Source organism: Idiotropiscis lumnitzeri, chromosome 1 (genome assembly GCF_059441095.1).
Source record: "Idiotropiscis lumnitzeri isolate Australia: NSW breed Sydney's pygmy pipehorse chromosome 1, RoL_Ilum_1.0, whole genome shotgun sequence".
In the NCBI taxonomy this organism is placed as follows: domain Eukaryota; kingdom Metazoa; phylum Chordata; class Actinopteri; order Syngnathiformes; family Syngnathidae; genus Idiotropiscis; species Idiotropiscis lumnitzeri.
In genome coordinates, this window is record NC_142391.1 from 13,673,529 (window position 1) to 13,685,787 (window position 12,259).

General features: G+C 41.0%; 3 protein-coding genes across 4 annotated transcripts in view; 1 reads left to right on the forward strand and 2 right to left on the reverse strand.

Moving 5' to 3' along the window:
• The first annotated feature begins 153 nt into the window (after positions 1 to 153).
• srp14 (signal recognition particle 14) lies at positions 154 to 2,497 on the forward strand. Its single transcript, XM_088318618.1, has 4 exons — positions 154 to 316; positions 928 to 1,000; positions 1,197 to 1,435; positions 1,718 to 2,497. Exons 1-3 carry the CDS (start codon positions 293 to 295, stop codon positions 1,400 to 1,402), a joined length of 303 nt encoding a protein of 100 aa, XP_088174744.1. The 5' UTR covers positions 154 to 292; the 3' UTR covers positions 1,403 to 1,435; positions 1,718 to 2,497.
• xgb (x globin) lies at positions 1,385 to 9,404 on the reverse strand. 2 transcript variants are annotated; one of them, XM_088318605.1, is made up of 5 exons: positions 9,047 to 9,404; positions 6,009 to 6,116; positions 5,054 to 5,174; positions 4,020 to 4,100; positions 1,385 to 2,679 (listed from the first exon to the last, which is right to left on the reverse strand). In XM_088318605.1, exons 1-5 carry the CDS (start codon positions 9,223 to 9,225, stop codon positions 2,563 to 2,565), a joined length of 606 nt encoding a protein of 201 aa, XP_088174731.1. In that variant the 5' UTR covers positions 9,226 to 9,404; the 3' UTR covers positions 1,385 to 2,562. The 2 variants fall into 2 exon arrangements, with proteins under 2 accessions (XP_088174731.1, XP_088174721.1); XM_088318595.1 differs by lacking the exon at positions 1,385 to 2,679 and adding an exon at positions 3,311 to 3,657.
• Positions 9,405 to 10,785: 1,381 nt separating this feature from the next.
• The window catches only part of LOC148343308 (pleckstrin homology domain-containing family G member 3), a 28,038-nt gene continuing 26,564 nt past the window's right edge, over positions 10,786 to 12,259 (reverse strand). The window contains exon 19 of the mRNA XM_088318642.1: positions 10,786 to 12,016. Within this exon, the coding sequence (XP_088174768.1) occupies positions 11,382 to 12,016 (635 nt within the window). The 3' untranslated portion in view covers positions 10,786 to 11,381. The remainder of the gene's footprint in view (positions 12,017 to 12,259) is intronic.

The window sequence follows — 12,259 nt, forward strand, 5'->3', positions numbered from 1 at the left end:
TTTGGGTCAGGTTTATAACTGTTATTAATAGTGAAATCACACATGTAACTTATGATTAATTTACCGACGCGAACAAATATAATGTAAAAATTGTATATTAATATTTGATAATTTTATGTCGTTCTATGCTCCGGGTCACGAGATGGCGCTGTGGCAAACGAATATGCCGTTAGCGGAAGTAGAGTCGCCAGCGGAGGAAACGATTCATGGGAGTAGTACTTGTTGTACGTGTGCATCTAGCTGTTAGCTTTCGACCACTGAGCTAACGCTACGTCTCTTTCGAGTCGCAAATATGGTGCTGCTGGAAAACGACTCGGTAAGGAGCAACGATATCATTGTTACATGGATGTGTTCATTTCATCAATCAAACGCGTGAAGCCTACAAAGTCAAAGAATTAACAGTCTCATTTGGCAAGCGTGAGTCAACACTGCAGACTAGCGAGTGCTGACTTAACCAAATGTAACATTATGTGAAACGCAGTTTGAGTTTCATTTTTTAATTTTTTATTTAATAATTTAACGACGTCGTAAAGTCATGGCAATGTTGAAAAACCACCTTCAGAATATGATGAAGATCGCTATGGTCGGAAAATGGGAAATGTTCAAGACTTTTGCTTCAGTCAAACTATACACATTAGTAACAATATAGCAAGCCTAGTTGGCAGAAGTGATTAATATTAAAGTTTTTATCAACAAAAAGTGTGAATTTGAGAAAATGATACTGTTTCGAAATTCCGGCCAATTGCAAATTGCCTACCTTTGCCTAATTAATGGTAAGTCGGACCATGACTGTTGCCTTCTAATTAATTTTATTTACACTTGGAAATGTCTGACATCTTAATTTTCATGTGCGTATTCATGCAGGCCACTATGCAAAATTGTATTGTTTGCTTCATCATTAAAACCTTGATTTCTTGTTTTTTATAGTTCCTCACTGAACTCACACGTTTGTTCCAGAAGTGTAGATCCTCCGGTAGTGTTGTCATCACTTTGAAAAAGTGTAAGTAGAATTGCAGTTGCAGTCCAATGGAACACGTTCATTCTACTTGCATTTTTTTTTTTAACAGTAGGGAAAAATAGTTTCGGAATCTGATCGAGAGGGCTGCTCCTTGCAGCCCTGCCAAACACTTTGTGGCCTTCGGCTCTGAAAAGGCATGTTGGTATTTTCACCTGTAAAGAGATGTATTGTCCTCCAGATGACGGGAGGACCAAGCCAGTGCCCAGAAAAGGCAACTCGGATTCCTTTGAGCCTGCAGACAATAAATGTCTTCTCAGAGCTTCTGATGGCAAGAAGAAAATAAGCACAGTGGTGAGCCTGTTGTTGAATTTGAATACCTACTTGATGCTTTATCTTGCTGCTAATTATGTGATTCTTTTCATCGAATCAACATTTTTCTCATAGGTCAGCACCAAAGAAGTAATCAAGTTTCAGATGGTACGTTTTGTCAATTTGATTTCTTTGAGTTTTTATTAGATGACTGTTCGCCAGCTTTTTAGATGTGTTTCACTTGAGAGCACTTGACATTAATTGCGAGTGGTGATTACCTTTAAACACGAAACATAAAAAAAATCTTTCCATTCTATCACAGTGTTTTAGTATATCTTTTGTTTTCCCATTCTTAAAAACAAAATCATTTTATTTTGCATAATGTAGACGTTAAGAAAGTCTTCAATGTTGAATGATGAGCTGTTTACTGATGAGAGCAACTATTTGCAGGCGTACTCCAACCTCCTGCGGGCGCACATCGACGGCCTGAAAAAGAAAGACAAGAGGAGCAAAAGCAAGAAGACCAAAGCCACCCAGTGAGCGACAGACTCAACGGCTCATGAACTGATCCCGTTCTAATCTGAGAAGCGGGTCTCACCCCTGTCAGTCTCCCCTCACAATGCGTGCTCATCCACCCAGTGACCACTTTGATATTTTGTCCTCGATGACTGTTCCATGCCATCTGGGAGGATTTCTTGTATCGCACAAATCGAACTTTGGAGAAGAGCCTCGGAACGCAGTTGGATGCCGCTTCTTCGGTTAAGTGGCTACGCTCCCTATTTATGTTCAAATTATGACCGTCAAAGCAGTCGCTTTCTATGTTTGACTTTATTTTTTTTTTGAGGGTTTTTAAAATATATGAATTTGTGACAAGATATGCGTTGATATGTTTTACTAAAAATCAGATGGATTTCATGAGTTTCAAGTAGTTTTATTTTTGCAATGTGAAAACTATAATGGTTAGCACCACCTTCATATGAAAACCTGAAACTGCCACTCTGGACCTCTTGTCAATTTTTTTTTCTTTTTCTCGAATGCTTCACTTTCATTGAAAATGCTAATTAGTTTTCAGCCTGGACTTTAATTCCACAGAATCATGTACAAGTTTCAGATGTACTGAAAGGCGCTTTTGACTTCTAGACAGAGAATCCGAGAGTGTCCGCGGCAGTGTGCCGTGTTGGGCCTGCAGCAGAATTTAACTTGACGAATAAAGTGCTATTGAAAAAGGTACTGCAGTGTTTGGGTCCATTCTGCTATCGAAGAGCGAACATGTACACTAAGACTGAGTCAGCCTCTCAGAGTGCTGTGTTCCTCTTGTCTCCTCTTTCCTTCGGCGCGATTGCCACCTGGTTCTGTCGGTCCTCGTCCTCGTAGCCTTTCTTCATCAAGCGGGTCACGTACTGGAACAAAGTCTGGAATCGAGCACACACGGGCAATACTACTTTTAGCCACAAGAGAGCAGCATGTACTCAAGACGTAAAAAAAAGAAAAGGGACGAGTAACGATACGAAAGTCACCTTGTGAACTACTAGTAATTTGAAGGGATTCAAATTTTTCAGTTACTGTCATATTGAATTTCACTTGTTTAATATTCATGTCCCGAAAGTGGCTTCTATTCAAACGCTTACCGTCATCAAGGCTTTTACTTGACTATCCCTGCATTTTTGGCGTTCTCTATCAAAATATTTTTCCCCGTGGAACCTATCTAAGCAGTTCGATTAAAAAAATGTAGGTTTTTTTGCTCTTTCTAAAACACGTAAAAGGCCACAAACTGGTGCTAAAGCCATGCTAAAAAAGAAAGTAGTTACGTTGTTAAAGCTGCACGATATTGGGGGGGAAAAACATGCGCTATGAGTTTTGAATATTGAGAATCAATATTGCCCTACTTAATGTACCTAAAGAAATTGCATTTTTATCTAATGATTTTTTTCACATGGCTCAATTATTTTTTTTAGCTAATTAATTTGAAGAACTTACAATTTTTTATACATAATTGCTCGATGGTGGGCTTTAGACTGACTTCGGGAAAGTGTTTGTTTGTTTCTTATTCACATTGAGGACACACTTTCGGTTGTAACCCAACCGGGTAACAGACTTTAATCTCTGCGTAAACGTGTGCAGTACAACTGTAACTCGGTCTCACACGCGTGACGTCACTCCTGCGACACCTCAGTGGTGTGTCAACAAGTAACCAAACAATTATTATAGTACAACAGAAAGAGGGAGTCACTAACTCCAAAATCCACTAAAACGCTTTGATAGATAGGACAGTTCACACCTAACGATTTGCACAGTCTCTGACTAAACATTGAAAATAAAAAAATAAATTGAAGAGTTTTAACTGGAGTCAGAGCGCTCCTGCCATCTTGATCGTTGAATGTAAGGTGGCCCTTTAACAAAAAAAGAAAAAAGATTTTTTTTGATTCAAGTGTTTAACATATCACAACTTTTCCCGCTTTGCGGTGACGAGGCACAAACAACACCCAATACATGAGCTCTAACAAAACCGGAAACATGACTCTCTACCAAGAACATGATGGGAAAATTTTTCCTTATGGTGGGGAAAAACTGCCTAAAGAATGTTGTAGACTTGTAAAGAAGTGTGTCAAAAGTGAAGCACCACGTTCAATTGAGTCAACAGTTTTCAGCACTGAGCAGAAACTGTGACATGTTGTGACAGAGGCATTTTGCATGTACATTTGAGTCAAAGTGCTGTAAAATGTGGCATTGACTGAGGATGCGCGCTTCTCACCTTCCAAGCCTCTTCCAGCTCAGCGGTCCATCTTTCCTTCAAGATGGGCTGCACGGCACTGATGAATTCGGCTCCGACATACTGCCAAGATGATGTGAAACGAAACCATGGTGAGCGGTCAGGGCCAGCAAGGCCTTAACGCTGAGACACAGTCCAAACATTTGTTTCATGAAATTGTATTATTTTATTCTTTATGGCTTTATGGGTGCTAGATTTTTCAGCCTAATCTTATCTACCCAGCGCCTTCAGAATCAATAGTTGCATTAGATTTTTATGCTGATGAAAAGCTATAACTTGCATGCTGATTCCAAATTGCAGTCATTTTTTTCCCCAGAATATCAACTTTTGTCTCTACATTTTAGCAGATTAGAAAAATTCCACTCGTTAGCTGCAGTAAGACGTGCCATCTTATTACGATTGGACTCGTCTACAGCTATGTGGCAACTTGTTTGTGCAGTGATGATTGAGACAGTGCGGTGAGAGGTGTGTGCAGCTCCCAGTAGATCAGGACTATCAATATTTGCAAATCGAAAGCTGGCATAGTAGGAATTCAAAGTATTAGTCTTGGCTTTTTTTTTTTACCTTTGCAAATTAAATTTAGTTTTTTCTGCATATTTTTTTAAGTTTTGAAAGCTTGCCGTGACTATTCCATCCTATTGCTTCATTTACATCCACATTCATTTCATATTTTTGGAGAATACAAAGATAATCAAAAAGTAGACGTGATAGAGAAAAAAAAAAACGACTTCGGTTTAGGACTCCGCACCCACAATTGACTGAAAAACAACTCTAAGACCCAACTCAACCAAAATTGTATTCTCCAGTGTAATCAGCATCTTTGTTGTTGTATTGAACTGTTGTGTTGATGTTTTTTTTAATAGTACCGATGGTTTGTAATTTTCTATAATTTCAACACAAGAGTGGTGACAAATCAGGATGGTCCCCACTGCACAACCCTCCACTGAGTTGAAACTCAATCATCGGCACTGATTTATGCCTCTCCGAAAAGAAAGAACAGACCACCGAGGTCATACGCTGTAGTATTTCGGAGGGGCGTTGTAGTGGTAATGGCTTTTTCCCAACTCAACGGCCAGGGCCTCCAGTCGCTCCAGTTGGTCCAACCTGGCCACACTTTTCTCAATAAAAGACATGACTCTGAAAAAAGAGGAGAAAAGAGTTGTCTTGATCAACTTGATCTGAGTGCGTGGAAGGCTGCTGACATTTCATGCTTCGGCTGCTCAAACGGCGACGGGACTTTGATTGCGCATCCATTCATTGAGTTCACGCTTGCGCTAGTCAATCCACCGTGTGTGTGTGCGTGTGTGTGTGGGGGTGTGCGGGGGTGTGTGTGCGTGTGTGTGTGTGTGTGCAAGTTTATGCACTTTTAGCTCCACAGGCAATAATTGTCTGCCCCAGACAAACTGGCATGCCACTGGAGTGGAAAGTTATTTGCCAACTTGCACCGCACTGCATGCAGCATGACTTCATGTTTCATTTCATTCAATGAAAAGTGGCGTCCTGAGAATACGACATCAACCGAAAATAAATACGTTGCGACCAATTGAGCAGCGTTTTATGTCTACAGCACAAAAGCGGCAGTCGAAAACTCAAGGAAATTTGGAATGAAGTTGTAATAGTGCTCAGTTTTGGTTGAAACAGTTCTAAATTGAATTTGTGCTTTGGTTTACATTTTCGAGACTCTGCCATTGTGATTTCCACAGAGGTGATGCCTTTTTAGAATCAGACTATGACAACATTTGTTTTTCATCAGAAACATTGTATTGGAAACTTTACAGTAATATTTGCAGAGGTTGTTAACTGTTTTTACCCTGAAAGCTGCATCAGAATGATCAGATTATCAGCAAGGTCTGCAGAAGCTAAACAACGAGCCTGATCAAGGAGATTTGGAAAACAGGCAGGACACCAGCCCGAGAGGAACAGGATTGAAGACTGGCGTTGGGTTCGGAGTCGACTGATCATGTGACTTACCGTAGTCCGTGTGCTCTGAGTTCACGGCTGGTCCTCAACCTCTCCAGGTCCTTGACATCTCGGAACAGGAAGAACACGTCCTTGCATTCCGGGTGGGTCTCGAAGAGCCTGTTACCAAGACGACGGCATGGGTGAAGCTGTGAGGGGAGCAACCTGCCATCGTCACTCCCGCGCCTGCCACTGTTTTGCGTGAACGCTTTTTGTTGCTGATTTGGACCAGGTCATAGGTCATCATGCATCACTTTGATGTCTTTAAATTTGCTGCCATCCAATCAGAAAACCTTCTGCGCTCTTGCTGCGTTGCTTGATATTTGTCATGAACCCATAATTCATCACTGACGTGGTGGCTATGTATGACGCTGACATGTACCGAGTGAGACGGTCGCATCATTAGGAACACCTGCGCACAACTATCCAAGATAATGCAAAATTTGATTGACACTGTCAAAGAGGAAAAAAAATAATAAAAAAATTACTTCCATTCCTATGCAACTTTACTCCAACGTATTTTCTCGTTGCTGAATAAAGTAACAGAAATAATAATTGTGTCCCGAAAAAGGCCGTGAGACCTGTCCAGCTGTGAAAGTACACTTCAACATATAAATGAAAATTCTAAAAGGCAAAAACTGCAACCCCAAAAAAATCAAAGAAATAAGCTTGCAACTTAAATATAATAATACAAAAGTGTGACACTTAATATACATGCTCCTAAAAAAGGATTATAACTGCTTCTAATGACTTTATTTTTTTGCTTTCGCCTGAAAACATTTGGAGTCTACGCGAAAAGATAAAAATGAGACGAGCTCAACAATTCAGCTATTATTTCCAGGATTTGATAAAAAACACTTTTGCACTTTTGTTTGAACCTGCCAGTTTTTCCTCTGAACAAAACTATTGGAACAGGGCGGGGGGGGGTATACAGTCTCCTCTTCAGCAGTTAATTTGCATGCTCTATCGGGTTTAAGACTGGGAAGTGACTTGGCCAGTCTACTTCTCGATTATTTGTTCTTCTGACTGTTTCTCATGCTACGTAATGAATGCTCTCCCAATCAGTTTGGTTGCATCGTGGAAGAAAAATTCAAACAAATATTTTACGGATATCTCCCAAGTTATGGAACGGTTCCTCATTTAAATACTTGGAAATAAAAATAGGAGTGTCTATCTCCTTTGTAGGAGCATCTATCCATACAATTGTGGTTTTTCTCAGCATTCAGCAAGAATGCAATATGTGTTTATTTATCCTGCACACACACACACACACTCTTCAGAGCAGACAGTAACACAAATTGATGACTCTGTTATTTTTATTCAGTCGTCATCTTCCTGGCCCTAACCTTGTCATCACACTGAAACATGCACAGAGCTTATTTATTCTCCTTTGTATGTTTGCCTCCTCTTTTGGAGATGTACTCGTTCTTCTTCACACAATGTGCCTCTGTAAAACGCTCACATGGAATTTTAATTGGTGTTGCATACGTTTAAGCAGAATGTATTTATCATCCGACCTAAAACTGTACACGAAAGCATCTTTGTGGCGGGAGATGAAAGTCTACTTGCAGGAGCCAAACGCAGCTCATCCATTCCCAGGCTAACACGCTAAGGTCACATCGGGGACATGTGGCATTAATTGGGCTCCAAGCCAAGTGACCGACAACCTTTGCGCTCTACATCCCAACAGCTGAGGCCTAAATATCCACCACGTCGTTTCACATGGACAGAACACTCACTGGCCACTACTTTAGGGACACCAGCACCATAAAAAGTCAATTAAAGCGCCAGTGTAACAAAAAAAAAAAGTTGTGGAAATTAATTGTTTCCAGGTAGGCTGTTTTTAAATGGTCTAGTCCCATTAATACCCTTAAAAGTTTCATATATTAATAATTACGATCATCATTTCTAGCTCTCATAAATTCCTCATATTCCTTGTAGGAAAGTTTGTAAAAGCGATACATTGCAAAATTCGTTTTGTGAACCCATACAATATTAGGTCGGGGTCCATTCAAAAAATTATAAACAGCTCAATGTCCACCCACAGTAATAAACACACAATTTATATCTCTATGGCATTATTATCTTAAAAATATTTTTCTCTAGCCTCATTAGCTTGTGCAAGTGGGCCTAATAAAATGGGCCGAGGCTTTACGTCCCAATAAAGGTCCACCCACACACGTGCATGCACACGCTGATCAATACATTACTGTTGCCATTGATGGTAAACAGCCGTGGAGCCGGAGCTGTGCGTTGTTATGTAATGTGACGATCGGATGTGAGATGAAGTGAAAACGGTGGGGGTTGTTTTTGTATTGTATTGTATTGCAGGCTTTTGAGGGATAAGGAGGATGGAGGATGTTGGCTTGGATGCAATATGTCAGCCAGTAGGTCAGCACACAATAAAACTGGTCACAAATAGAAGCCAACATTGTGCAGAGAATTACACAGAAGCTTTATACTCAAAGGTCAAGATTCCGTACTTGGTGTCCAGGTGGTTAGGATGTCTGCGTCACAGTTTTGAGTTTCTGTCTTAAAATCTGGAATCAGTTTGTGTGTTCTCCCCATGATTGTTTTCTTTGAGTATGTATTCCAAAAGCATGCATGGAAGGTTCACCGAAGACTTTAAGATGCAGGTGTCAAAGTCAAGGCCTGAGGGCCAGATTTAGCCCAAAGTGTCAGTTCATGGGGCTCACGAAAGCAAATCAAATGTGGATTTCAATCACACTTGAAAAAAGAAAATCTAAAAAAATTCAGGATAGGTGCAACTGTGATCCTGGCTTTAAAAAGTTAGTGTGAAGGCTGAAATTCAAATTATTTTACAGTTTGCATTCAGATTAATTATTAATGCGTTTTTTAAATGCAGTTAATATAAATGAATTGCGGCAGAGTATCAAAGGATCTACAAAGATTGCATCCATCCCTGACCACCACCTAACTCTGCCCCTGAATGGATGAACGTGTACTAAACGTATATGATCGGAATTCTGTAGATTTGTGCCCATGCAACAATAACTCAACATTTATTTAAAAAAGGTCACCAGGCTTACCTGACAAACACTATGATGCCAACTTTTGCTATGTCGTCCCTGATCACTTTCCACGACTCCTTGATCATGTCAATCTGGTTTTGGCTGGGATGCCGTCCTCCTGCCCCTCCACAAGCATCGTGACTGCTCTTTTCTCCCAAGTCTGGAGTTTCAGCCAAGCCGGAAATTGCACAGCCCATTCTTCATAAAGATTTTTTTATGCTCCAAAAGTATGAACAACAGAAAAAACAAAATTGATGGTCGACAGAGGAGCACCCGCGCTGTTGCTCGTCGTCATTTGGCAGCCAAGTGCGCGTCTGCGGTTTCCTCTCTGCTGGCTGTCGCTCAATTCCAACCAGGCGATATGACACGCGTCAAAATAAAATAAAGAAAACTGGAGGAGAACGGATGTGCTTTTACGGCGATGGTCGCTTCGCGCTAACATCCGGTGTAAGGCGAAGTACTGCTAGCAGAATTAAGGCAAGGTGTTTGAAGTCTAAACTTGGGTTGTCTGGCGCGCAACATGCCGAGGCTCACACGCGCGCACACGTTTCTATATTTTCTGATGTCACCATTAGCGTCTGTGCGTACTTTTTTGATTTCTCGGGCTTACGACGGAGTTGTTAATATCACAGCCGCTTGCAGCGTTGCCCGCATTTACGCGTATGCGCCATAAAACACTTCCACGAATAAAATGTAAAAACCGGCGGCAACTGAGCCTGCAGTTTCCTTTTCTTTTGTGCAAGCTACTTCGTATCTCGAAACGTCGCATCTTGGTACGTCCAGTAGTTTCAAGGCTGACTGATAATTAATACATACAGTACTTAACGTTTGCGTTGAGCAACTACTGTTGAATTACACACAACCGACTTTTCAGGACACCCGACGACGACACTTCAAGGAGGTAGAGAGCCAAAATAGCCAGTTTCTCACTAACAATTTATACATTTTTTTGTTAAGGAAAACGAAATTATTTATCATTTAATCTATTCGTTTTGGAGAAATTAGGAAATAAGTGACGAGTTGAGAAACGCCGACTTTTAATGAGGAATATGGCCACACACCCCTCCGCTCTCGCCATGTTTCACTCGGAGTCATTGAAGGGACGGTTTACAAACTTTCCATTGGAAATCATTGTACTTTCATTGCTAATAACACCCCAAAACGGGGATTAATTGGCACCAAAATTTATGTGGGCATCAATAAAGATCTATGCCTGCCTGCTATCTGCCTCCTGAGAATTGACACAACTTTAGCATAGCTAAATGTCAGAAATATAACCAGTCAGTGTTCATGTGTGTGCATTTGTGCTCGTCCCATTCAGCCTGTATAAGTGTAGAAGTGAACGGCACAATATTTTTGCTTTTGTGGAGGTGATCACAAAGCACATTTGCTGTCAATAAATCCAAACTATTGTGCAGAACACTTTTAGAACTTCACAGGTTGAAGAGGACAAAAGTAGGAATACGCATTTGCATTTTAGAGGCCATCGGTAGCTGTTTTAGAGAGAACTGACAAAGCGAGCAATATTGCATGACTTGCCTCCCTGCTGTGACGTTGCCCGCTGAGATAGGAAAAGATACTCCATTATGAATTATGAATATCCATCCATACTGATCCAAGCATGTAGCAGTCAGTGCATATTAGTTTTATTTATGAAAGCAGTCTTCTTAAATAAGGACGCCCCAAGACATATGTGGACTATATACTTCATGCAAATACTGTATGTGCATCAGTCCATGACATCAGCAACTAGCGGCCATGTGTCATTTGGGGTTTTTATTGCAAATATGGCAAACTTCAAGTAGTCTTTCTGGAATAGAAAGCATTCAAAAGGAGTTTATATACAGTATCTATTTACATGCCTACATTTGCCCCAAAATACAGCTTCATAAATATTACTCAATAAAAATAAACATTTGAGGAAAAATAATAAAGCTCCAGTGATGCATGAAAACGGCTGTAATTAGTCATATGACAGCTGTCACAAGATTTTTACATTGACAGCCAACAAAGGAAACTCTTTGGTGCGTCGTCAGCTTAGTTGAGGTAATCTTCTTCCCACATTCAACTCATAATGCTTTTAATAGTGATGGTATTACATCACCAACAGTGAGTGAGAACGAAACAGAAGCTTATCATCACAATCGTCATGATCCTAATAAGGGGACAATTAACAAGTTTACATCCGATGAGTTAGGAAAAGTCCCAAATGTTCAAATATCACTTTTTTTTTTTTAAAAAAAGAATGTTTTCCCACATTTCACGAACCAATAAGTTCCCTTCACAAATCATCACTGAGTGAGTCCAATACAGACCGCACTGCAAAGACAAGTTGTATTTGTCCCATTAGCAGTTAACATGTTGACGAGCTGGTGCTTAAACTCTGGAACTTCTCCCGCAAACTTTTCACCAGATGACTTTCCGAAGTCTTGGCTGCTGATTTGCCGGGAGATCGGAAGCTGTCCTCGAGTTGCTCGTCTCCTTCTGCGAAGAGACTGCATTGGGCGGCGGTCAGAGACGCTGGACTGCTAGTGCAGCAGGTCCGAACTGGTTCCTGCAGGTTCTGCACTTCATGGAGTGGCAGGGATCCAAGCATGTGCTCCAACGAGCTCCATCTGCACAGCAGCTTGGACCGTGGGCGAGGCAAGTCTTGGTCCGCCCTCTCCTTGCACCAAGTCTCGGGTTTTTCCGCTGTACAATGCGTCAGGTCTTTTTGAGGATCCGTGTGAGAGCAACAATTGCAATTGGCCGAAGAGCAATCCAGTGAGCCGTTTGAAGAGTCGGTGTCAGGTCTGTTGGGGTTGTATTTGGAGCGCAACTCTTGCACATCAGGCCAGTGGAAATTCTCCAACTGAGGGCTTTGGGGGTCGGTCAGCGTGCTGCGGGAGCTGGCTGCAGAACTTGGAGTCTGGATTGGACTTGGTGTATTCACCTCATGGATGACCATCTGTTCACAAGCGGTCAAGGGAAGTCTCAGGTCGGGTTTACCTGCACACATGAGATACAAACATAGTAGAGCACGTGGATGAAGTCTACTGCCAATATTTGTTTTTTTGATAACACTTATCCCATTTCAACTGCCATGAACATTTTTTTTTAACCACACAGTACAGTAAGTGATATGTGCCAGACCCGCTTGCAATAGAAGAGAAGGAGAAACCAAATTTTAAAAAAATGTTTTAATGGCTGCTAACTTACCGTTACCATCTAATACAAAAAAAATAAAAATAG

Coding starts and splice junctions, on each gene's coding strand:
- srp14 (XM_088318618.1), top strand. CDS start 293: ATGGTGCTGCTGGAAAACGACTCG. Junction 317..927: donor TGCTGCTGGAAAACGACTCG/GTAAGGAGCAAC, acceptor TGTTTTTTATAG/TTCCTCACTGAACTCACACG. Junction 1,001..1,196: donor TGTCATCACTTTGAAAAAGT/GTAAGTAGAATT, acceptor ATTGTCCTCCAG/ATGACGGGAGGACCAAGCCA.
- xgb (XM_088318595.1), bottom strand. CDS start 9,225: ATGGGCTGTGCAATTTCCGGCTTGGCTGAAACTCCAGACTTGGGAGAA. Junction 6,117..9,046: donor GGCATCATAGTGTTTGTCAG/GTAAGCCTGGTG, acceptor TCTTGGTAACAG/GCTCTTCGAGACCCACCCGG. Junction 5,175..6,008: donor CTCAGAGCACACGGACTACG/GTAAGTCACATG, acceptor CTCTTTTTTCAG/AGTCATGTCTTTTATTGAGA.